The sequence below is a fragment of the Ambystoma mexicanum genome, chromosome 10, assembly GCF_040938575.1.
Source record: "Ambystoma mexicanum isolate Mex_15411 chromosome 10, UKY_AmexF1_1, whole genome shotgun sequence".
Classification (NCBI taxonomy): domain Eukaryota; kingdom Metazoa; phylum Chordata; class Amphibia; order Caudata; family Ambystomatidae; genus Ambystoma; species Ambystoma mexicanum.
Window position 1 is genome coordinate 1486822230 of NC_090932.1, and position 25798 is coordinate 1486848027.

The 25798-nt window shown below is 44.4% G+C and overlaps 1 protein-coding gene across 1 annotated transcript in view; it reads left to right on the forward strand.

The window, feature by feature from the left end:
- The window catches only part of MLXIP (MLX interacting protein), a 1610055-nt gene extending 1584537 nt beyond the window's left edge, over positions 1–25518 (forward strand). Inside the window, exon 17 of the mRNA XM_069619595.1 lies at positions 17870–25518. Coding sequence (XP_069475696.1) covers positions 17870–17991 — 122 coding nt within the window. The 3' untranslated portion in view covers positions 17992–25518. The remainder of the gene's footprint in view (positions 1–17869) is intronic.
- The last annotated feature ends 280 nt before the right edge of the window (positions 25519–25798 follow it).

Genomic DNA, 25798 nt, shown 5'->3' on the forward strand with positions numbered 1-25798 from the left:
GAGAAAAGGAGGGTGATGATGTCCCTCACCACCCGGTTTAATTCTCTTTCCGTTTCTCTCTCCGACTCCGGCACCCCAAAGATTCTGAGGTTGTTCCTCCGTTCCCTATTTTCGAAATCGTCCATTTGCCAGGCCCTCTCCCCATCTCTTTTTTCTAGAGCGGCTATTCTCCGGGACATGTCAATCTCTTGGGTCGTTGCTGAGGACTGGTTGGTCTCCAGCTGCAACAGTCTGTCCTCGACCTTGTTCACCCTACGGTCCATGTTCTCCATTTTCTGGGCAATGTCCGCCCGCATTTCTCTGATCTCCTGCAGGACCGAGGCAAAGCCCTTTTCCATTGTAAGGGTGGGCGGGGGCGAGGTCTCGGGCTCGGACATTCTGGTCGTCCGTTCTGGGCCGCTAATCTCCCTTCTGGCGTCCTGGTAGCGGTACTCATGGAGTGTGTGGCGCCAGCTCATCCGATCTCCCTTTCTCTCCCTCCGGCCGGTGGTCCTTGGGGGCCAGGGGCGATGACCCTGCTGGGAGACTACCCTCTCTCCTTCGGGCAAAACCGCTCCATGGGGAGCTATCTTTGAGCGGGCACACACCCCACTGGCCTCCGACGGGGGCCTCACACTCTTTACCTGCCCTTTTCCCGCTGCTTGTGGTCGTCTGTCCCTGTGGTGGGGAGGTGGCGACGATGTGTGTCAAATTGTGATCGGGTGGGGGTACAGGCTAGGCCCCCGGGGAAAGGGGGCGCAGCGCCCACGGCGTGCTGGTTAGATACTATCGGCCATGTTTACTTCAGAGTTTGTCTCCAAGTGGGCACTCGCCCTGGGAAGGAGCCCAGGGGCCACCACCTGTGTAAGTCTCCTCCCGCCTGGGCCTCTCACCAGCCGTGTCCCACTGTTGTCCGCTGTCCACCGCTTTGATGGCCCTCACCAGGGTCCGTTGGACGGGGCCTCGGCGCCTCCGTTGCTCGACTCTGTGTTCGGGAGCTTGGGTGAAGGGGGCTGCCTCTCCTTTGGCGGGTCCGCGGCTCGAGTCGCCGCCGCCTGGGGCTTCCGCTCCGCGCTGATACCGTTCTCCTATGCCGCGGGGCCCCGACGGTGGAGTCCCCGCCGGAGTGCTGGCGTGCTCTGTGACCAGGGTAGGGTGGAGAGGTCAGGCGTGCTTGCAGGCCTCAACGGCTACCGCACACCAAGACTCCCTGCGCAGCTTTGGGGGCGGGCGGGGCCTCTCGTGGATTCTCTCGTTGGGCCGCGAGGCCTCGTTCTCGGGCACCCGAGGGTCTTTCGGCGTCGCTCTTTCGCCCGGGGGGGTCCCCAGGGGTTCCCCGCCATTGAGAACCGCAGATATTTCGTGAGGGGAGTTGCGGGGGGGGGGGCTCAATCCCTCAACACGGCCCAGTTTCGGCGGGAGCAGCGTCTTCAGGCAGCCATCGCCTGTGCGCCCCCTGGTGGCCTCGCTTATGATTATTTTACCCGCTATCCTGAAGCTCTGTTCACATTCTTGTTTACGGGACCTAGTGAACGTTTTTCCCTTTACTCGGATTATTTACAGACCGTTTCGGGCTTTGCCCACGACTTCTTTGTTACGTATCATGCTGTCCTCTCCCCGCACACTGAACTCTGAGAACAGCGCATTGATAGCCTCGCTCATTAACAGGGGCTCCTCCGACATCCAGCTATTTGCTTTGCAGTAAGTGTGTCCAAATACAATTGCCTGCATTTTAGTCTTGCTTTCTACACCGAGGCTCTCTGTTTCCTGGCTACTGACAGCCCAGCAATGCGGGGTGTTAGACTTACTGCTCATTTTCTATTCTACACGTTCGCCTCGCCTTATCTCAGAGGTTATCCTGAACTATCCATATTATCCGCAGTGCCTCTACATACACCATATTCAGGCTGCATATGAAAATGTACCTTCCATTTGACTACAAGGATCTACTACCTAATCCAGATCTCATTCCATGGAGTAAAGTGCACTGAACTTTGGACGCTTTGCTGATCTTCTCCTCCAGTGCACCAACCTGACTCTAGTGCGTCCCTCATGCCTTATGGATTAGTCCCCCTACTAACACTCCTTCCCTTTTGCTATGTTTTGAGTTAAACTCCACTCTCTGGACAAACATTCCGGAAGACCAACTACTTCTTTTGTGGTAAGGAAAACACCTGGGGGAATTCAATGGTTCTAGAGGGGATAGGTAGGTGACCATACTTAATTAATTTCCCCTTTTTATTCCTAGGAGAATTCTGGAAGTGTTCCTCCAATTGGTCCAATTAAGGTCCAGCTTTCCATTCATTCAGGTTAGTCTAGAAGTTTTCAGATAGTTTTATCTACTTTTCTGGGTACTGATACCGCTCTCTTGTTACAGCCTGGTATTTTCCTGCTTTGTGGCTTTCCTGGCCCTTTCAAGTGATTGATTTCTCTAGTCTGCAATTGCAATGGCTAGTGAGGTACATCACTAGGAAGGTCTCTTCATCGAATAGTAGGGTGATTGTATCTGAGGCGGACGCTATCGTAAATCGATTCAACGGTATTGTCTTCCATACTGAGGGTCCACTCTGTGCCTCTGGTGAGTCCCTTATTGTTTTGTTTATTGTTATTCTGCAAGAATTGTGTCTGGATTGCAACAATAAGTTAGGGTAAGGGAACCCCTCATGAATGTGAATTAAGCTTGGGGAAGGGGACCTCTGCAAGTGCTGTGATTGCAAGGTCCGAACCCAGCTGAGGGAGATCTGCGTTGAATCAGGTACTTATTGATTAAGAGGTCCGAGCCCGGCTGAGGGAGACATATGTGAACTGTTAAAGCTTTGAGAGGTCCGTGCCCGACGGAGGGAGACCTATGTGAACTTTTGTTGAACTGTGAAAGAACTTTTGGAATGCTGGAATAAGTGACTTTGAAGGCCAGACCGGCCTCGATCCACGTTTGGAACTGCCTTTCTTTTGAGAGCCTGAGCCAGAGTGTCATCCCGTTTATGGGGGCCGCCTTACTCTGTGCTGTCCAACGTGGGGAGGAGTGCCGACTCAGCCACTTTGATCCTTTATGATATATCATTGATATAACATTCATTTTCCTTTGCATAAATATTCCCCATTACAACCTTTTTGTATGAGAGAGAGGGCAGGCATTAGGTTTTGTTCATATAGGTCATTTTGATTTGACATAGACTGACTAGGACTGTTTTCTTTATTATTTGATGGTACGGACTACTCCCGTCATAGCTTTAGGGCAAAGTAGGAGTTTCTCCAAACCCCAAGAATCTAATAAAGGTTTTGAAACTTTTAACTGTTGTATCTGTGTCATACTTGTGATACCATGCCTCCCTTACAGCAGACAGCAACATCTTGGAAGCATTCCAAACATTTTACGCTAAACTATACACCCCACAGGCGGACCTGGTCATGGAGGAAATTAACGCATTTCTAGACGGAATACCCTTGAACTCTCCACTGAGACCAGACTTTAGCTAGATCAGCCATTTACTAACAATTAGTTCATTAAAGGCAATTGAGGATCTGCTCAGCGGTCAGGCCCTTGGTCTGGATGGATTTGGGCTTGAATTCTACAATATTCATTTAACATGATGTTAACCCTACAATTGTTTAGTATGTGGGAGGAGGCGCCTCAAAATTCTACTTGCAATCCTCAGAGAAGCGATAACTCTGCTCCCCAAACCCAACAAACCGGCTGAGGAGTACGGTTCCTATAGACCTTATTGCTCATTAATACGGATACAAAGATTTCTGTAAAAATATTGGCAAACAGACTTTTCCCATTCATGAGTTTTATAATCCATCAGGACCAGGCCGGGTTCAATCCCCAGAAGATCCACAGCACTCAATGTGCACAGACTGTTCAATATAATATCACAGATTAAGCGCGAAAAACAGGTGGTGGCGGTACCACTCTACGCCCAAGAAGTCTTCGGCATGGTGTTGTGGCAATTCTTATTTGAGGTATTGACAAAATGCTGCTTTGATCCCGGAATGTGGGATGCGTTAGGCTATTTTACGCTGAGCTCACAGCCACGTTAAGAATAAACGGACAGGTATGTATCCAATGACACTGGATGGAGGCACCAGGCAGGGCTGCCTGCTTTCACAGTTTTTGTTCATAATAGCGATAGATCCCCTGGCTGACCTAATTAGGGAGCGGCATGCCAAAAAGACATATGTATTACATGGTGACGATATCCTGATATATATAAAAACCCTAACGTCACTGTGGATCCAATAATGCAAGATGTGACCCGATTTGGGAAATACTCAGGGTTTCCATTGAAATATTACCTCTCACAGATAACACCATAGAACGGCTGAACAACTGTAATTTAAAATGTTCCCGAGGCGGAATCAGGTACCTCGGGACAAAGATTGAGAGATCCAACACATCCCTCTATATGTATAACTATGGCGCATAATTCGATCAGTTAGACTAGCAGGGCAGACAATGATTGTGCTGCTCAAGCTATTGTACCTCTTCGCCAATGTACCGATATGACCGGGCTGGGGGTTCTTTGGGAAGTTACACAAGAAACTGTCGCGATTTCTTTGGCACGCTGGGGGTCGTGCAGGAAAAACGGGAGGTCCTGACTACGCCATACGATAATGGCATACTGGCATCTCCAGATCTGGAACTGTTCTGGCTGGCCTGCCAGGTGCAGTTTGCCTACTACGGGTTCGAATTACAGCGAGTACTGCCTCATGGGGGGCTGGAGGTTGTGGTTGCTGCTAAAGCAGACCTAGAATACTGATAGTCAGCAGCAAGTATAAAGACAGCTTTACATTTGACCCGATGGGCAGAACACTATTACTGTGCCGTAACATATTTGCGAAAACCGGCATAGTATCATCCTACTATAAAAATAACCCTACTATAAACAAAAATGCCCACATGAGGGTTTCAGGATATGGCCCATGCCATGGACAAAGTCATACAGAAACACTGGGGCGCACTACAGTATATTGTCATGGAAGAGATGTTCCCTGACTGGATATTCATCCAACTGCACAACAGGGACTACCACATAGATCCTCCAATACTATAGGCCAGTGGTCTTCAAACCTATTTGGCCTGTGCCCGCCCCCTGAGCAAAATGCCAAATGGCCAGTAAGTCCAAAGGCCTAGGAACTATTGCGCGCTGTCGCCGCACCCCACTCCTAGTATAGTGCCAGAGTTCCCCAACCTGCTCCCATCACAATCTCTGGGCTTCCTCATACCACTACGAGCCCAGTCCCTGGGCTCTCCCCACCCTGTTTCCACCACTATCCCATGACTTCCCCCCACCCTGCTCCCTGCACCGTTCCTGGGTTCCTCCACCCCGTTCCCAGCACAGTCCCAGTACTCCCACTGCCCCGCTTCTCCTACCCTTCACCCAGCATAGTCCCAGAGCCCCACACTCTTACCAAAAACAGCCCCAGGGCTCTGCCACCCACTCCAAAAACAATCCCAGAGCCCCCACCCTCCCCAAAATAACCCCAGGAATTCCCCACCTGCTCCCAAAACATCCCCAGGGCTCCCCCACCCCCTCCAAAAACAACCCCAGGTTCTCCCACACCCGCTACATAAATAATCCCTGGGCCGTTACTCCCCCAAAAAATGGGGACAAATGTGTTAGCTGACTAAACAGATTTCGTTGAAAGGCAAATTCAGATTGATACAGTTTAAAGTACTGCGTAGAGTTCAGTTCATTATAACTCAGTGAAATTGAAGCTATTTTTCCCCTACACTAGTTGGATATGCCCCAGGTGCGAAGCGGAGGGTGCAGACTACATGTATGTGCTATTACAGTGTCCTGCGCTTGGGGCATTTTGAGTAACGTTGTGTGAGAAGTTGTCGGCGATCACTGAAGCCCAGATAGAGCCCAGCACTGAGAGGTACCTACTCGGCCTTCCCAAAAGAGTCCCCAGGGGCAGGAGGAGATTTATAAACTTGGGATTTTTATTGGAAAAAAGATGCATACTAAAAAACTGGTCATCGAAGCACCCTCCCACAGCTGAGATCTGGTTGTGTGCTATTGTCTAGGCTAATAATAATGAGGAACTCTACATTGGTATGCTGCTGAATACCTCTAAACCCAAAGACATATGGGGTGACATCAGGAACTATCTTTTAAGTACTGTTCGAACAGAGGGCAGTGACCAACAGCACTCAGCCTGAAAATGTTGTATTGATTGGGTGCATGGCACTTTTGGAGAGGTTGCTGTACCGACTCCAGGGAGGTATCTTATTCTGTTCATATAATGCCTGAAATGCGTGCCGTAAAACTGTGCAAACCGATCATTGACATTCTCATCTCCCTCCAGTAGGTTACCATTCTGGTCCCTAATGGAGTTGATAATTTTCCACAAAAAAGGCCGCCACCCGGGGGACTGTGGGTCCTACCGACCCCTCTCTTTGATCAACGCTGATGTGAAAATCCTGGCAAAATGCTTGGCTCAGTACATCGAGGGACTTATCCTGCTCCTCATTCATTTAGACCAAAGGGGCTTCATCCATGGCAGACATTCTGCTGAGAACGTCTGCTGGTTGCTACATGTCATTGCAGGGGGGGACGGACCTGGAGGAGGGAATCCTAACATTAGACGCTGAGAAAGCATTCGAGAAAGTCCAATGGGACTTGTTTCAAGTGCTAGATACCTATGCTTTTCCAGCGGAGTACGTCAAACTAGTAAGACTTCTGTACACTGACCCGACTGCCTCAGTGATTACGAACTGTATTAGTCTGCCCTCTTCTCCCTGCATTCAGGTACGTGGCAAAGGTGCCCCCCCCTCTTGTATGCCCTCACTATTGAACTCTTACCGGCAAAACTTCAGGCTGACACTGGGTCGTCTGGAATACAGCGCGGTACTAAAGAGCACCGGGTATCCCTGCACGCTGATGACTTACTAGTGTACATAAGCAATTACAAGACATCACACCCAAGAGTACGTCCATTATTACAATATTTTGGTCCCATGGCCCAAACGTCATTAATTGGATAAAATCAGAGATCCTCCCTTTAAGACCTGACATCCCTTGGTACCCTGACTTGGGTGGCCCCCTTCAAGCTCCAGCTTCGCTATGTCTCTTATCTAGGTGTGAAAATGTGCCCTGCCCTGGACGAGATATTGGGACTAAATTACCCCCCGGGTCCTAGTGAAAATCAAACAGGATATTCTCCGGTGGAACTCGCTTCCACTGTCCTTTTCCGGAAGGATAAACACCTTCAAAATGAACTCTTCTGAAATTGACCTATCTGGCCATGATGCTGCTGTTTGCCCCGACATGTCAAATGTTTAAAGAACTGGACGCTTACATGTCTACATTTGTATGGATGGGTAGGAAAGTGCGGCTTAGGCTTGAAGTTCTCCAAGCCTCTAAGACAGATGTTGGACTAGAAAAAAAGGGGGGATGGCGAGGCGCGCACTCCAGTTCCCAGTCAAATTAGACCTGATAAAAAAAGTAACTGGGTTAGATCAGAAAAACAATTTAATAAATATTAACAGGGTTGAATCCCATCTGCTGTTCAGTTGCTCTGTTTCTCTTCTCCTCCTAGAGCTTTCCTGTCACAAACAATCAGGGAGGCTGTGCTGGTATTCAGGTGATTCTAATTAGCAGCTCTTACAGTCTCTAGGGATTCTGGTAGCTGTAGTATTCACATCTTACCAAATTAGGTGACCAAGAACCGACACCCCTCCTAGTGCACAAGTCTTTCCCAAATTTGGGGGAGGGGAGAAAACCATCAGTGTGGTTCTCTAAAGTGGGGCACAGTAACCCCAGTGCAGTGCTGCTGCCTCTGGAGCCCGGGAATCCAACATGGTAAGAAAAAAAGGGGGGATGGCGATGCACGCACTCCAGTTCCCAGTCAAATTAGACCTGATACAAAAAGTAACTGGGTTAGATCAGAAAAACAATTTAATAAATATTAACAGGGTTGAATCCCATCTGCTGTTCAGTTGCTCTGTTTCTCTTCTCCTCCTAGAGCTTTCCTGTCACAAACAATCAGGGAGGCTCTGCTGGTATTCAGGTGATTCTAATTAGCAGCTCTTATAGTCTCTAGGGATTGTGGTAGCTGTAGTATTCACATCTTACCAAATTAGGTGACCAGGAACCGACACCCCTCCTAGTGCACAAGTATTTTTCCAAATTTGGTGGAGGGGAGAAAACCATCAGTGTGGTTCTCTAAAGTGGGGCACAGTAACCCCGGTGCTGCTGCCTCTGGAGCCCGGGACTCCAACATGATTGTTTGAGACAAGAAAACGTTTGGAGGAGAAGACAAACTGAGTTGCAGGTAAACATGACTGGGAACCAGAGTGCACGCCTCATCCTCTTTTTTTCTACAAAGTGTTACTAAAGTCCCGGGCTTAAGAGGCAGCAGCACCGGGGTCACCATGCCTTACCAAGGAGAGCCATAATTATGGTTTTCCCCCTCCCCCTATCAAGAGTAAGATTTGTGCTTTGGAGGCGAGTTAGTTCCTGGTCACCTGAAGTGAAAAAATGGTGCTACTACTGCTACCAGAATCCTTTGAGACTTTAATGGAAACTAACAAGCAACACCTGAAAAGGAAAACAGCCTCCCTGATGATTGTTTGAGACAAGAAAACGTTTGGAGGAGAAGACAAACTGAGTTGCAGGTAAACATGACTGGGAACCAGAGTGTGCGCCTTATCTTCTTTTTTTCTTCAAGATGTTGGACTAGCATCACCGGCGTTGTGAACATATTAACTGGCCGTGCATTTGTGCTGGGCCAAATGTTGGCTTAATACTGAATACACCAGACCAGCTGGAAAACAATAGTACTATCTGTTGGCGCCATTCACACAATCAGAGGCCCTGGCTATTTCCCTAAACAGACTACCTGGCAAGATTAACAAACATCCGATAAAAGGGCTGCATTGGCGCAGGCTACAGGGCGGTGCTAGGCTCACCGACAGGCGACACCAGCCTGGATCAGCATTAGAGTGCTGCTGTCACATGGGCTGGATCATAAGCTACATCCTAATCAAGACATGACGTGGCAACATGTCAGGGTGATGGATCTCTATGAGGAAAATTCCCCACTTAGTTTCCAGCAGGCTCGGAGACTACTCTGACTGGGGGAGTCAGAATGGCTCCAATATATGACCCTATTGTCGGTGATCTGCCAGCACACCACAGAACAGTCTCGAACGGCGACACCATCGGCTGGTGAAACCGAAATGGAGCAAAACACAATGGCGTACCTACACCTATGTAATTTTTACACAATATGCACCCTCAATAATGTGGAGCGTAATCATATCCTAGCAGCTCAACGGTCCGGCGATCTAGGAACTGGCTCCGATCCAGGAGACCTGTATGACTTCTTCAAAGCCTTACCGGCAGTCTCGTCCAATATTGGCAACCGAGATATCCAGTACTAACTGATCCAGCGAATGTACTATACGCCGAGCAAGTTACACCGGATGGGTCTCACACACTCTCCAGCATGTTGGTAACTATGTGGGGGGCTGGGCACGATGGGGCATATCCTCTGGACTTGTCTGCGGATCAGGGCATATTGGCAGATGATACACAGACAGATTACATGCATTATCGGGGTGGAAATCAAGTGGGCACCGGATCGGTTGCTATTTGAGGGGCAAAGGGAGGACTAGCACACAGACCCTCTGCAGCGCAAGATAATACACATAATTCTCTTCGCCGCCTGCAAATCCCTGATCTTCAACTGGAAAGCTGCCAACCCACCCACTAAACACATGTGGCAGACAATACTTACTAAACTATGCTCCTTGTAAAACAGTGCCTTCAAACGCCTCTCTAGGCCTGCACAGGCGACACGCTTCTGGGAACTAGCCGAACCATACCTTTTAAACATTTCAATACCTAATGTGGCCATGAATCAGAAGAGGACACTCGCCAATCCTTGGACACATAAGCAAGGGCTTGCGAGGCTATTACACAATCAAATCAAAGGGGCCACACCAGACACAGATACCTCTACCCTGGGCTGCAGGGCCCCCCACTCGCATCGCTAACTCTGTATTTGCTCTAGCTATGGATAGATCAGGCCCTTTCCAGTCAGACCACCAGTGGGCCAACACAGACACCAGTGCAGAACACCAGGGGTGGTGGCTTGGTTGGGGCGGAGATTATCTGCTTATTTCTGGGGGAATGGTCTAAAACCCTTGGATTGAATGTTATATTGCTGTGAATTATGAATATGACTTGACCCACGACACGCGTGGTATGTATGGGAATCTAGTGGAGGATTGGGAGGGAAGCAAGAGTTGGGGTTGGTTAGTTGTAACAGTCACATACGGGTCATGTTAGCTACTTCTCTGCAGTAGAATATGTTTGGGCTGGGAGAAATGTGGCTATAATCGCACTGTCAATTAACGGTCTGCTGTGCCCACCCTATGGAAAGGACTGTACTAGTTTGAAATGTAAGGGGTAAGACAAGGTTGTGTGGTGTCCCCCACAATTTTCAACTTATATTTAGCGGACCTGTGGCATGAAAGTTTACAGGGGGGGGGGGGGTTTGCGCCTAGATGGCAGGACCTGAGAGTTAACATCATGGCCTATGCGGATGATCTAATCCTAATGGATTATACGCCAGCTGGACTGCAAAGGTTACTTGATGGTGCACAAGCTTATCTAGCAACTAACCATCTTAAAATCAACCACCTCAAGTCTTACACGCTGACTTTCACAACTAAATTTAAGACCAAGAAGTGTAGTTGGAAGTTCAATCAATCCCCGATCAAAGAGGTAACCAGTATTACGCATCTAGGGTTTTCTATCTCTACTAAACAGCATCTAATGACCCAGAAGGGGAAAATGGAAGCTAAAATAGGTACATCCATTTTATTAATGAAAGTTCTAAAGAACAAGCTCTGTGCCTATTCTCTGCTCCCTCTAATTGAAGTATACAAATTAAAGTTCACAGCCACAGTCTTATATGGCTGTGTGTTAATCTTATTTAGAAATCGAACCTTTTTGGATAAATTGCAGGGTAAACTTTGGAAGACAGTACAGGGGTTGCCGAAGTCTACTCCGATTAGTGGAATCCGTTTGGAACTGGGTTTGACCTCTTGGTGGGTGCAGCACATCAATAGATCGTGATTGCTGCTGACCAAATTAGAAGAAGGGGGGAAAGCACACTGAATGCCTGCATTTCTGTGCAAATGAGTAATGGCCAAACTCTTTCTTGTATAAATTCTCCAGGAAATGTACTGCCTATTAAAATGTTATCAAACTGGAGGACTCCGATACTCCCTACATAAGGAAAAACAAGATAAAGAGATAGGACAAAGATAGTGATTACGAGGACTAAATTAGACTTCACCTGTATTAAAAGGATCGGTATTTATATATGCAGCAAAAGTCTCTAAGATCCTATATACAAAAGTTTCCCTCTACAAAGCATCAAGATTTTTACCGGAGATTTCGTCTCAGAGCTTTCCCACAGAAATTACAGGTCCCTAGGGAAATGCGGGGCTGCCGAGTGTGTGGCTCAGTATTAATTGAATCACTCGCCCATCTGCTTCTTGAATGTCCGGGTTCTCTGGGCCTCAAACTTACTTTTTTTGGAAGATTTTTGCACTCAACTGCGAGACTTCTCACTGAAAAACCTTTGGTCATAATTATGACGACTGCAAATGAGGATTTGATTGTTGCAGTGACTTCCTTGTTGAAGATTATTTTCGAGAAGTTAGGTGAGAGGATGCTCCAGGGGGAAGCAGATATTAGAGTGTTTTGTGGTGGGTAGTCTTTGCCCCAGGATGCTGGTCGTATTCTTGTCTGTTATGGCCTCATGATGGGGAGGGGGCTACGCTGGACCCCCAGACTAACTCAACCTGTGGACTATGGCCGCTAGGTCTGCGACTTGCTTTTTATTGTTAGTAGGATTTTGATTCATGTATGCTGAAGTTTGCGACCGTTGATCCGAGGCACTGTGTCAGTACGGCTTTGATTTGCTTTTCTGTATTTTTATGTTTACAATGAGTATGTTTCTGTTATTAGTGTAAAGGTTTATTTTATAAACTAAAAACACTTCTTTTAATTAAAAGAAAATTGAACAAAAAAAGCAATGTGTTAAACTAAGGTTTGTCTGACTGAGTTAATGTATGTTCTAAAATACTGTTAATTGACATAATTATTGGTCTGTTGTCAGGGTTCTCTAGCGTTTTAGGAATTATAGGTTAAGTATCAAACACAGGGGCCTCATTATTCATCAGGAATTATTTAGTTGCTCTTAAAATCCATGCGTTACATTCAGCTTGTTCTAAATATCTTCAACTAAACTCCTGATTGTAAGGTGCAGGATCTGACACAAGCAGCATATACTTATGATCTGCCTCTGGTGCATATATACAGGGCAAAAGGTCTATTATTGTGGCTTGCGTCAGTCAATGACTTCAAAGGCATTGAAAGAGAGATTGTCTAAATTGGCTTTCGGACGTTCGCCCAAATCACCCAGAACTACTGTACCTCTACAAAAAGAAAATCATCTGAAGGGAGGAGCTCCAAGGTGTCCGAGAATTCCCTGAAAGACCCAAAAATAAATTTAAAAAAAACATTGATAAAGGTTGTACTCAAGAAGCAGCTGTCATCATTCTTTATCTTCAAAGAAAAAGAGAAGAGATAGACACTCTTCCTCAATGGACTCTTTGCCCGACAGATGTTAGGTACAACTACAGTCAAAATGTGCCTCTGCAGAGAAATGGTAAGAATTCTATTTAAAAATGAGGGACGCATTTAATAAGGCAGCACCTTTTGGTTCATGCTTCAGATCCGAAGAAACAACCTGATCCCACTGCACTCGACAAATCTGGCATGAACTCTGAATAAACGAGCACAGATACCATTGACCACCAGTGCCCCTTCTTCATCCCTCGATGTCACGTCAGCGTACACTACAAAGGGCCAGTCAGTGTTGAGGTGTGACTCGAACGTGACATCAAGGTATCCTCAACATTCAAGAACTGACTTCATGCGGTCATCTCAGTCCATATTTGAAGGTGACTAAATACCTTTTCGGAGCTCAAATACCCCATAAGAATTAATTTCCCAGGAATCAATAATGGTGGAGATACTCTCTGACTAAGAAGACATTAGAGGGGTAGACACCTTTAAGGAAGTTGACGTCACTCAGCCTAACATACCCATTCTAATGCTGCTTACCGGAAGAGTAATGTCCAAGGTCTCAGTCCTTGGGGTGTGATCCTCCCACAAGGGAAATAACTTAATGTTCATACAGGCGCGTTATAAGTGTCACATCATATCATATCAATGGGGGTCATTACGAGGTTGGAGGTAAGGGATTACCGGCACCGGAAAGGGTGCCGATGCCGGTAATCCCTTACCTCCGTATTCAGAGTTCCCTTTGTGGGTCCTTCCTTACCTCCTGCTTTTAGCAGGAGTTAAGTATGGGACCCGCAAAGGTACCTCCGAGGTAATTACGGTACCGTAATTACCTCCTTCCCCATTCCCATTGAGCCCTATGGGGCAGAAATGGTAATGGGGAAGGGCAAAAGGTGAATGGGGAATTACCGGTCCCTCCAACCCTGGAATGGACCGGTGATTGGGATGGTTTCTGAGGCAACCATGGAGCTAATTACTCCATGGTTAGCTCCAAACCCGGAATGAGGCCCAATGACTTTTTGGACAAGGGGCCCCCAGGCAGCCTTCAGAGATCGACTGTTATAATTATGGGAGAAGTCATGCTCTGCACAGTCTGTCCATAAAGATTTAGTAAGCAACTACAGACCTGCCTCCACAGCCCTTGACTTTCTTTCTAAGCACTCCAGTCCTGAAAGATTGGTAGTACAGACTGCCCCTTCTGGAGCAAAGACAAGTGTCCAGCCTTCTCTAACCCCAGACAGATTTGACAAGAGGTACAATTTACTATGTTGGACAGTTTTTGCTTCTGGTAGCATGGCCTTCTTGTGCGCTGTAATTTTAGAAGCTGCAGAGCATATCCCCAAAGGGGAAATGAGAGATGTTTTAGAGAGAGAATTTCAGATGGTAGAGGCAGCTGGCCAAGCCCTCGAGTCGGGACTTGACGCAGCTGACTGCATGGGTTGAGCCATGGGTTCTAGCTCAGTGTCAAGAAAGTTTTCTTTACTAAGGAAATCAAGCTTTGCTTAGGACGTCCAAGTGAGAATACTAGATATGCACTTAGATGGCACAAATCTATTTGGACAAAAGGCTGATAACAGCTTGCAGAAGCTACATGCTTCAAAAGATGCAACACAATATTTAGGAGCAGCAGTGTGCCACCAGCCACCCCAACTCCCTACACAAACCAGTAGAGGCAGGCCTTTTCGCTACTTCTGCTCCATTAGTCAGCGTGATGGAGGTCAAGCCCCAGGTAGACGGGGACAAAGGACATTTTCAAGACCAACGAGAGGTAGAGGTAGAAAATCCACTGATGCAGCTGTATCCTCTGTCCCCTCCGGAACAGGAACCACACCAGAATCACTGCAACCCATATTAGAACCCCAGGAAAGGCAAATTCAAGATTGTAACGCTCTTGCAGATCCTCAAGACTCTTGAGCTTCAGGATTTGTTGGGATCACTGGACCTCCAGGACGCTTATTTTCATGTTCCATGCATCCCAAGCACAGTAATGACCTGAGGTTCATGATTAGCAGCTCCCACTGTCAGTTTCACGTTCTACATTTTGGGCTAACCTCTGCCCGAGGCTCTTCACCAAGTTGTTCTTGGTGGTTACAGCCAGTCTAAGGTGAGGATGGATTCACATCTTCCCCTACCTGGATGATTGGCCCATCAGAGTCTGCTCCATAGAGCAGGTTTGAGAACATCTCAGTCCCACCTGTCTGACACCCTCACAAACACTCCAGTTCATTAAAGCAGCGCTGGACTTGTCAGTTAAGGCTTTCCTTCCCGAGGTAAGGGCTTTACACATTCGCATTCATTTCTAGAGCGCCCACACAATGCCAGCCCTAAACCTCCTGCAGTTTCTGGGATCGCATCATGCATTTTCTCTGTGCCGGAAGCCCGAATGAGAATGAGGTTGGCTCATTAGGCCCTCAGATCTCTGTGGGCACAGTTCTCAGGAAGCATGAAGGACCTACTTGAGGTCCCAAACAGGGAACCACAGGACCTGTTGTGTTGGACCCACAGAGAACTTGATGGCAGGAGACCTTTGTTGGCAACTGTGGCCATAGACGACTTGCATGAGCTGGTGGTGAGTGGGTTTGGGTCCCCGGCAGAGAAGTGACATAAACCTGTTGGGGCTGCGGGCTATCATATTGGCGTGGAAGGCTTTTTTGCTATTGATACAGGGGAAAACTCTGCTGATCATGATCAGCAACACATTGGCCATGCACTACCTCAACAAGAGGGGGTCTGGTGGCTGTGGGTTCACAAATACTGTGCAGAGAGGCAAATCCATCTTTGGTCTTGGGTGTTAAAGGACAGGATCTCCTTGTCGGCAGTCCAGCTAGTGGGGATGGAGAAAGCGATAGTGGAAGTCCCGAGCAGACAGGGCTCGGTCTCCCATGAATGAGAGCTGTGCCAGAAAGGTCTTTCAGAGATCTTCACCCTCTGGAGTATCCCTCAAGTTGATCCCTTCGCATCCAGCTCCATCAAGAAGTTCAAACTATTCTGCTCCAGGGAATTTAACCAAGAGGAGCACTGGGAGACGTGCTTGTGTGATGGACTGGAATTTTGCACTTGTATAAGAGTTCCTGCCAGCCCCTGTCATTCCTCATGTTATCAGGAGGTTGATGATGTTTGCGACAACCATGGTACTAATTGCTCCAGATGGGACCAAGAGAACGTGGTACCTGGGCCTTCTGGATTTGGCCATCTGCCCTCCATGGTGTCTTCCTCAGAGACCAGACTTACGCTCAAAAACGTGAGGCCTGGTACTCCACACAAGCATCAACACCCTCTATCTACATGCTTGGCTACTGAGTGGTTAAGCTTCAGAAACGGGAACCTCCCCGATGACATGGAGGTGCTGCTTTCGGCCAAAAGGCCAGCGGCCAAAGCTCTATACACCTGCCGCTGGAAGATATTTTGCAGCTGGTGAAGAGCCAAGGACGTAGACCCTTGCCTGTGCAACACACCTACTGTCCTGTCCTTCTTTTTACTTTTTGCCCAACAGTGATTACTGTTAACTACAGTGAAAGGATACCAGGCTGCACGCTCCATTTTCAAGTGCATCCCTGAGCAAGGCTTACACTTCACCATACCAATTGTGTTAACATTTCTGAAATGACTTGCCACTATCTTTTCCCCTGGCCCAATTTATAGTGCAGAAATAGATCTTGGATCGAAATCTCGTCCTGATGGGAGCAACTTTAGAGCAGATTCATTCCTGACTACTTATGCTTCTTACATGGAAGACTATATTTTTGGTTGTGATTTCATCTGCACACAGAGTGAGCGAACTACAGGCTCTTTCCTGCAAACCCTCCTAACTGTCTTTTCAAACAGTAAAGTCATAAAATGTTGCAGCTGGTCTTTTAACGTCCTACTCACCCTTCCAAAGAGGAAGAGAGGCTATAAAGGCTAGACCACAATAGGGTGCTATGTATTTACTTCTCTATAACTAGACAGTTCAGGACGGAGGATCAACTCTACTTTGGTGACACCGGTATAAGATAAGGAAAAGAACTGACAAAGCAAACTGTCGAAATGCATACTATTGTGTGTGTCTGAATGCTATTTCATGGCAGGAAAGGAGATTACCAAAGGCTTTAGAGTGCACTTGACTTGAGGAAGGGCTTCTGTTTCGGCTGTCCAAAGAGAGTCCCTACATTGGACATGTGTCAGGCTGCAACGTGGCCCTCACTGCATGCTTTCACAAAGCATTACTGCCTGGACACTCGTGTCGGGTCAGGATGCCCATTTAAGGATGAATCCATTGTAGGACATAATCAATTAAAAGAACAAATGACTCCCCTTCAGTAACGTTCTTTCTGATGGATGCTCCTCCCATGGATTCCGCATCGCCTTCCCACCCTGCCCTTCTGATTAAGAGCTCTCTCTCTTACAAATAATGTCACCATGTCATTTGATTCCCCAACGCGGATGAGCACAGGGGAAAAACAAATGACCTGGGGTCATGGGGTGTAGTGTGAGCTAATTATGCCAACGTCACTCGTGGAAGAAGCATGCCGAGCGACACCGATGCCAATATTGCACGGCGTCCCACGCTGTCAAATAATTTGAGATTTTTGAGATATGCCAAAGCAGGAAGAATATATCGAATATGAGGAAGACGCCGGAGGAACATCCGTCAGAAAGAAGATTACTGCAGGCAAGTAATTTGTTATTTCCAAAGAATGTGAATCTTTGAAAGTTGCCGGCTCTGCAAAACACTAATTAAAGGTAAATTAGCGAATTCTTCTTGGATTCTAGTCAGGAAGTGATGACTTTTGGTGGAAATTAAGCCTGAGATGATTGGTCATTACCTTGGTGAATTTCCCATCACTCACAAGCCAGGGAAGCATGGTCGGCCGGGTATTGGTGCCACTCACTCTTCCCGATTCATTCTCCTGAAGTCAACTGTGCTTCGTGTGAAGAGAGTGTGTAAATAAAGTGTTAAAAACTTTTAAAAAAACTTTAAAAAATAAATAAAAAGGAAGTGATAACTTTTAGTTTTTATATTTTTCAAATGGAGTGGCTTGTTCTTATAGTAAGATCAAGGTGCATTACAAGGAGCTTTACTGATTTCTCGCGTGCCGTTTTCACCACTGCCTGGTTTCCCGAGCTCAGCGTCAGCGCTGCAGGGCAAAATGATTTCCCTGCGCAAGCCCCCCCTCGACCTCTGTGCCTTCCATCAATGCGGGGTCACCCCTGCAACACTCGTTCTACCTTTTGACATTCGCAGAAAATGTTTAATATCTTTGTTTCTTTTCTTTGTGTTTGTGTGTGTTTTCCAGTGGCTTCCAGTACACTTCTCCAGCTCAGTACAACAACCTCTATTCTGTCTGATCCTTCTAGCATGCCTGAGCAAGCGAGGCAAGCAGTCAGCAAAATCATCGGAGACATCAGGGGAACATAGCATCTAAGGACGGGGATTCACCCACGCGAGAAAGCTTTACTTTAAAGACTGCAGTTCAATGCACCATATCCATTAAAAACGTGATGATGCTCGGTTTTCGTAGCAGATGCAACATGCATGCGAAGGTTGGTCATCACATGAAGAGATGCCGCGGGCACTTGTGCAATAGTTGAATGTTTGTGTGCTGTATATTGCGTTACAGCTGAACATAGAAGCCAAGGTCAGGTACACTGCTGTTTGGCCTGACATGATCGCATCAGGTATACGACTTTGAATCTGTTAAACAGGTTTGAAGGTTATGTAATCAAAGTTATCGAATAGACGAACTATGTATTAAAAAAAGAAGAAATGCCTTTCCCCAAAACATATTTCATGTAGCTGTTTGCTGGTTTGCCTCTATTTATGTTTCACAAATGGACATATTCAATTTACAGCGACAACAGGTTTCCCAAGGATCCCTCCTGATGTGTGCAATTCTCATACAGTTTCAAAACTACGTAATATATTTACTTAGCTAAATAGTTTTTCTTAAGAGTGAAGTTAATGGTTTAATAATCATGTTTCCCTCTGTAAACTGGTCAATGGTGACTGAAAACCCTTTTTTTAATTGAAGAAATTAATGTGGAAGCAAGTTCTCTTTCTCAGCTTCAACATCATTGTAAAGTAGCCTGTGATTTGGGAAGCACTGTGATCTTAAGGCCGCAGAAGATTCGTCCTGCTACTAATTGTAAATGCAGTTGTAGGTCTATTGCTTTGCACTGTAACTAAAACACGTTGCTCAAAATACAGACTGGGAATTTAAATCGTAGTTTTAGTCTGAAGCATTAATTGAAAGACTCCTGCTTCTGTGCATCTTGAATGCTCCATCAATAACAGCAGAAATGTTTTGCGGCAATTGCAAAGTAACTTCCTTGACCGACTATCAACCGTGTAATACAGGGCACTTAATGGTTCCATGTTACTTTTCTTTGCATGAGATCATATTTTATATATAGTTTCAGGGTTTTAGGTTGTCCGAACTACGTGCTCAGAAATCCAATGCATCATATTTCTGCACAGCCTGGAAGGTTCCAGAAGAAACCACAGAGATGACAGATGAATACTTCACGACTGTTCCAAATGTCGTCCTTTGATGTATCTGCATGTTGCATTGTTCTATATAATGACTGATGTTTTGTTTACAAATGGCTTTGTACTATTCACGATGATGATGTTTATTATTTTCTCGATTTTAACCACACATTAATTTTAATATGAGATTTTCTGTGCTGCTGGTTTTATTAATTGTAACAACTGGAGTGCAACAAAGACAATTTTCTGAGGTACTGCTTTCCTGTTCTCGACTGCCACACTGGCAATGGCCGCACGCAATGTTGTCACTGGTTGCACGCCTGCTTATTATTATGCTGTTTGTTAGGTGGCCTGTTCATTGTTTCTTAAAAACCATTGTGCAAAGAGTATCTTACATTTTCAATTACTTTTCCTTTGAAATCCCATGTCAAAGGCCAACCAATTTGCGTTTCCATTGCACGCTCGTGTCTCAAACAAAAGTAAAGCCCTTTGCCCACTGCCTACATCAGCTCCAAAAACAGACTTTTGACATCACAAACACACATACACATGATTGGAGCTAATCAGCACTGAATTAGTGCTTGCGTTTGTGGTGCAGTCTCACTTGCTCTTTTCCTGCTGTGCAGTTCGTCATTGAAAACATACTTTTGGATTACAATCCAAAAAGGCGTTTTTAATGCCACTCTGCCCTCAAGCGTACTTTGCGGTCTGGTTTGCAGCCCAATCGAGTCTACAATCTGCCCCTCTCTCTCCAGTCCCTTCTCATTTCACACCAAAAGTGTAGTTTCACGAGTGCAAGCATGTTTTTAGTTTTTTAGAGCTGACTGAAGACCAGTCCTGGCAGAACGGAGACGTGGTAAGGGGCCTCGTATGCAGAAGCCAAAGACGAATGAAACGGTAGAGTTCAAAATGAACAAGACAACATCAAAAATATATATAACTGTTAACAATTATTTCATCAATGTAATTCACATGACATGTATTGTCACAATATTTGTTAGACTTAATTAACATAAGGAACCACCCTTCACTACAAGAGTACTAGAAACCTGATTCATCACTCTATAAAGGTCAGCAGTCTGTAGGGTGTGTGCAGCCATTTCGCTGCAGACTGTGGCCTTGAGTCAAATTGGTGTACATGCAGGCGCATCTAACCCCTATCTTCAAGGGGCGCAGATGCTCAGGCTATCAAACGTGAATGTGCATGAGATCAGTCTTCATACATTCAAAATGATACTCTTACTCTCACCTTTCCACAAAAAGCTAGTAGTGGGATCTGTACTCAATTGCAGATTGGCCTACTGCAATGCCATTAATAGGGGCATGCCCCTGTCTTTACCTTACTAAATTACAGAGGTTCCACAATGTCGCAGTTCATCTGATTTGGGGATTAAGTACATTTAGACCTGTGTCCGCTGCTAGGTCTTCGTCACAATGTCTATAGGTCCCCAGGTGCACAGTATGGCACCAGCATATCTCTCCATCAAAGTGTTGAAATACCTACCAGAAATAAACCTTTAAAATGCCACCCTTCGCCTTGTGCGACGCCCTGCTTTTCTCTGGAGCACCAAGGGTGGAATAGATGTTTTCCATTCAATCGGACAACATTTGGATTATGCAGCCTCAAGTTATCGACACCATCAACTCCCATGTGCTGCTTAGATCCCCATTAAAATGTCCCTCGTTCACTTTGGCACTTTGCAGCACAAAACCTTGAGACTTTTTGGTATTAGCACACTATACACGTTTATCAAACCAATCCATCAGTACATACACTTATCTTCAGTTTAAGTAGTTTTTGCCCACACATTATGACCAATGCCTTTAAATGTATGTTTATGGTAGGCTCTGTGCAAGATTTGTATTTTAAAACTGCACTAAAAAAAATCCAGTTCTTCTAATGAAGTAAATATGAAAAGAATAAATGTATTAGTATTGACAAAGTGATGTTAAAACTGCCTCATACATCCGTGGTTAAATATCAGAGCTGCATAGCTGTATTTAACTTCCGGTTTCAGTTGCCTCAAGATAGTATTTTATCCTTTCAATGATAGGTAATTTCCATTGCATTCATGAATAGTGTCACCAGTCCTTCACCAACTACTAACTGTAAGTCAGTAGTAGAAACTAGTCCTGATTTCCGATTCGTCGTAGTTGTTGGAAAAAAGGACATCTGGTAAATGTACTACCATTATTTTGTGAAGCAATCACCTGACACCAAACCGGGCGGGGACCAACACTTATTTAGCTGATCCCTTAGGAAGTGGGCCAGGTCCTTAGTGAAAACAATGGTATCACCACCAGCTGGTACTGCACGTCACCCTGGTGATTATCTGCAATATCACCCTTGCACAAGTTAATGTCCAGGGCATTAATGGGTTAAAAACGTTTCCCTTTTATGAAAAGACAGTTGTTTGCAAGTGTGCATTCATTGAAGGAAAACTTGCATAGAGATACATGATCGCTATTGAACCGAGAAAAGGGCACTTTCCTAGCCTGGGATGTAATATGGGGTGGCGAGGAGGGGCTAGAGGAGGAGATGAGCAGGAGGAGGGTTGAAAATGACAGTCAAGGAGGAGGGAATTGCAAGAGTCCTGCAATCTCGGAATGCAGCAAATAGCAAATAGTGTCCACGTTCTGAGCAGCCTGATTGGCAGAGAAGTCACATTTCAGATTGTTTTGAATAGTAGCAAGAGATTCTCTTTTCAGTGCAATATGTGCACATTAGTCTTTGAACACACCCCTAAAAGGTCATTTTAAAATGTACATTAAGAAGGAAAGTCTAGTATGTTTCAAGCACCCACTCATAAATGTTCTCTGTATTCCTGTAGTCTTCATCTATCATAGTCGTTTGTCTCTCGAAATCCTATTTACTGTCATGGTCATGGTAACTTTCAGTGCAGCTAAGTCGTGATATAATATATTACCTTACATGTAATACCAAAATGACTGATTATATTTAAATATCTAACTAGAAAACAGCTTTGCTTTAAAGCACTTCATTTCCAAAGATAACTTATTTATCAATCTTTCCCTTTTTAAAATACCTTCTAACTCACTAAAGTACATGGCAATGAGCCACTTCTACAATGCACTCTGACCTCAATCATGGAGACCTTCTTTCCTACTGTAAAGACCATCTTGTCAAACTTCCAAAACCCTATGCCATATCCATGATTGGCTCAAGGGGGAAATTGGTAATGTTCTTTACTACACTGTGGACTGACTAGCTCATTTAATTTGCTTAGTCAAATCAATTTACATTGACAAATACTGAAGCCATATTTTCTCTTTCCCATAGGCTTGCTTCTCATTCTATCACCCCAACTAATATTGCAATCTAAACGTTCAATGAAACATCTATCATTAGATTCATTGCCATTTAATGAGGTTGATGAATTGCACACTTTCTTCCGTCAACTTTAAAATGTTTTTGTCACTGTTAACTTATTTATTGTTTTCATCTTTGGGAGTGCCTCTTACAGTTACAGAAGGACTTAAAGCACAACTAATTCTGTGTTTTCTTTCAATGCACACTCCTGCTTTCTCTTAACTCTGTTAATTCCATTTCGCCCATTGGACATCTATCCAAGCATCATCTGCTTTGGTCTTCAATTTAAGGCTGAAATGTGGAACATTCGCCCTCAGTCAAATAGCCCAAATAAGTACGTCTGAAAAAAACCCAAAGACAAACATCTGTCATCTAATATAGTTCAATCTGAGTCCTCAGTAATGGGATGGTCTATGGGCATTTCCTCTTGTGGTCACAAATATGTGTTAAGTTGATTTGCTATGTGATATTTGTGATTGTTTTGTGCTGCCTGCAGTCAAACCAAATTCCTGTGGGGGCTCTTCCTACTTAGTGTCTTCTCCTTAGCCCCTAGTGTCATATTCTATATGCCAATGTCTTCCCTTACTGAATCAGTAGCAAAGTTATGCATGTTAAGTCCTGCATAGTTCTAGGGGGCTCCCCCTCCAGCTAGTTATTTTTCCCCCACTGGAGCCCTGTACTGTAACATCACCACTTTGCGCTGTTCACATTTCTTGGTTGCAATTTCTATTGCGGGCTTATCCTACCTTTGCAGCTGATGATCTCTGCTACATACAAGATAGCCTGGCATGTAGATTTTGGGTAGCCCCAGCTTTCATACTGTGTAATCCTGCTTACTTATTTGGAGCCTATGCCTTACCACAGTCCCATCCATCCTTTTGTAATTTGAAGAGGCCATTTGTGAAAGCATACTCTTTCATAAAAGATAAAAACACTAAAATATTAGTATGGTTGATGCGATAGCCATTAATGTAAATATGCATTAGGGCATCCAATGTACGAAAAGGAACCTGGGGTCATTCCAGATGGTTCATCTGAGGCAGACCCAGTAGTATTGGAGGAGGGCAAGCCACAACACAATGGATTTTTTGATTTATGAATCAATACTGTTTATTGAGATTAAATTCAAAACTGCTGATGGTTCTTTCGAACATGATATCCAGTTTGCAAGAAATAACTGTTGAAATTCATATTGCCACGTCTTTGTCACACCCTTGGCCTAAAGGACAGGATTTAAATAAAGCATTAATCTTAAATGATGACAAAAGGTGCAGTCTTCAGACCTTAAGGTTTGTCTGTCCTGAATTAATGATCTTGCACGCCCTCTCCTCCATACCACAAAAGACAAGGACAGGTGACCGCTTTTCCTTTGAGTCATATGGAAAGAATTCTTGGAAATCAGATATGTAGCAAAGGTTACAGATTCTGACTCCTGATGTTAATTGAGATGAATAGCAAACTGACAAGACATTTTAACAAGCTAGCAAGCTTTCAAAATATTTTTAAGTTTAAAACCTGGCCTATTGACTCCTAAAAACAATTGAGAGATTCTACAAATATAGGGTACAATAAACAAAAACATCTCACATCGTCCATTTTCTGGCATAACTTAACTGCACACTGCCATGGTTTTCAAACATGTCAAATTTTCTCTTTTTTTAAAAGAAGCTTGATAGTAGATCACTGTTGGAAAACATTGTATATTTGAGCAATTAATATATCTAATACAGTCTGCAGCCACAAAATATTGAAGAACAACATTTGTTGATGTGAGATAAAGATAATTTAGGAGCGCCATTGTTGAAGTTCTACTTTTCCACCAACTAGCCATGTATCCTTGGATCTATACCAGAAGACACAGGGTTTGTGCAGCAGACTCACCTTTTCTTTATTGATATGTTCTGTTGGAATTACACATTTGACCTTTTATCAATTGAATTTGTTTGTAAAATAATGTGTGGACCTTTTAAACTTCATATTAATGTATTTCATGTTACCATATTATGCTTTTAAAGCAAGTTATGTTGTTTAATTTGGGTGACAGTGTGAACAAGAGTGTATGTGTATAGGTAAATGTAAATTACTGCCAATGTCCCCCAAAATACAAGTCTCTCAAGGCCTAAGGTCAACACCTTTTGCCAGGTTTACTATTTTCATGTCTGCCTTTACCATTAATTTGCTACTTTTTATGTCTTTCCCCCATATACCATGACCCGTTCATTTCAACACTAATTTCTGTTCTTGTGGTTAAGGCTGCACCCCATTCTGTGCCATATCAGTATTTCTGAAGCGCAATTTTGCATCTTTTGTGAAATAAAATATATATATATTATATATATGCATATGTCGTATATTTGAGCAAACAACAAACAGAAGTTTGCATCAGACTTCATACGCAGAAAGATTCATGAGTTGCTTTCATTTGATGTTTGTTTGGACTTTGTAAAACATTGTGGACATTTCACAGTGAATTTCTCTTCAAAGGGATATTTTTAGAGCTGGGTTTAATCTGGTGTGCCTTATTCTTGCACCTACACTCTAGTCATTCAATTTTCTATTTGGTATTTGTTTGCACTAAAGTTTAAAATCAAATTGCTGGACGGAGAACTCAGGTGTAACTGTTCTGTGTGGCACTATGTTCAAAACCACGTGTATTGTTAACGATCTGTGATTATGCATTAGAACATTTGCTTGACTGAGTTAATCACTGTGTTGATGCTGTCTGGTTTGCACCCCTTTCTGTAGGAGGCAAACATGCAATGTGTTCTTGAACAAATGGTGATCCGTTGAGCAACATCAGTTTAAGACTTGTTCCAAGAACATGAAAGGGAATTATCAGATCATCATAAATGAGTTTGATTTTAGGGCATCAAACCATTCAGAACATGCTCCATTCAGAACATCTATTAAATATCTTCAGAATCATGTAATTATTGTTGAACATTTTATAAAGTAAACCAATTTAATGTGATAATGCTGCTTTTTGATATCGGTGGCATTCATTTAATCTGCAGGGCTGACATTTTGTTACGCTATTAAGAATCTTCTTACATCTACTATTTGGAAATTGTGATGTTTTATATATTTACAGAGAAAATATATGATGCATTTTGGAGAAAAAAACAGCACTTGTGTATTTCTTTTGATTCCTCGATAGTTCACATTTGTTCCTTAAGTTGCATGAAAAAATGTATATTCAAAATGTCATTATTATTTTTATTTTATTTAGTTCTATCAAGAACCTTTACAATTTCATCAATTCATAAACAGACAAAACAATATTACAAATATATTAATGAATTGCACAAATTAACCATACTAATATCAATGATACTAATTCATCATCTATCGACAATACATCTTATAATAATTCTGTAATTCATTGTGTCCCCCATACATCTTATA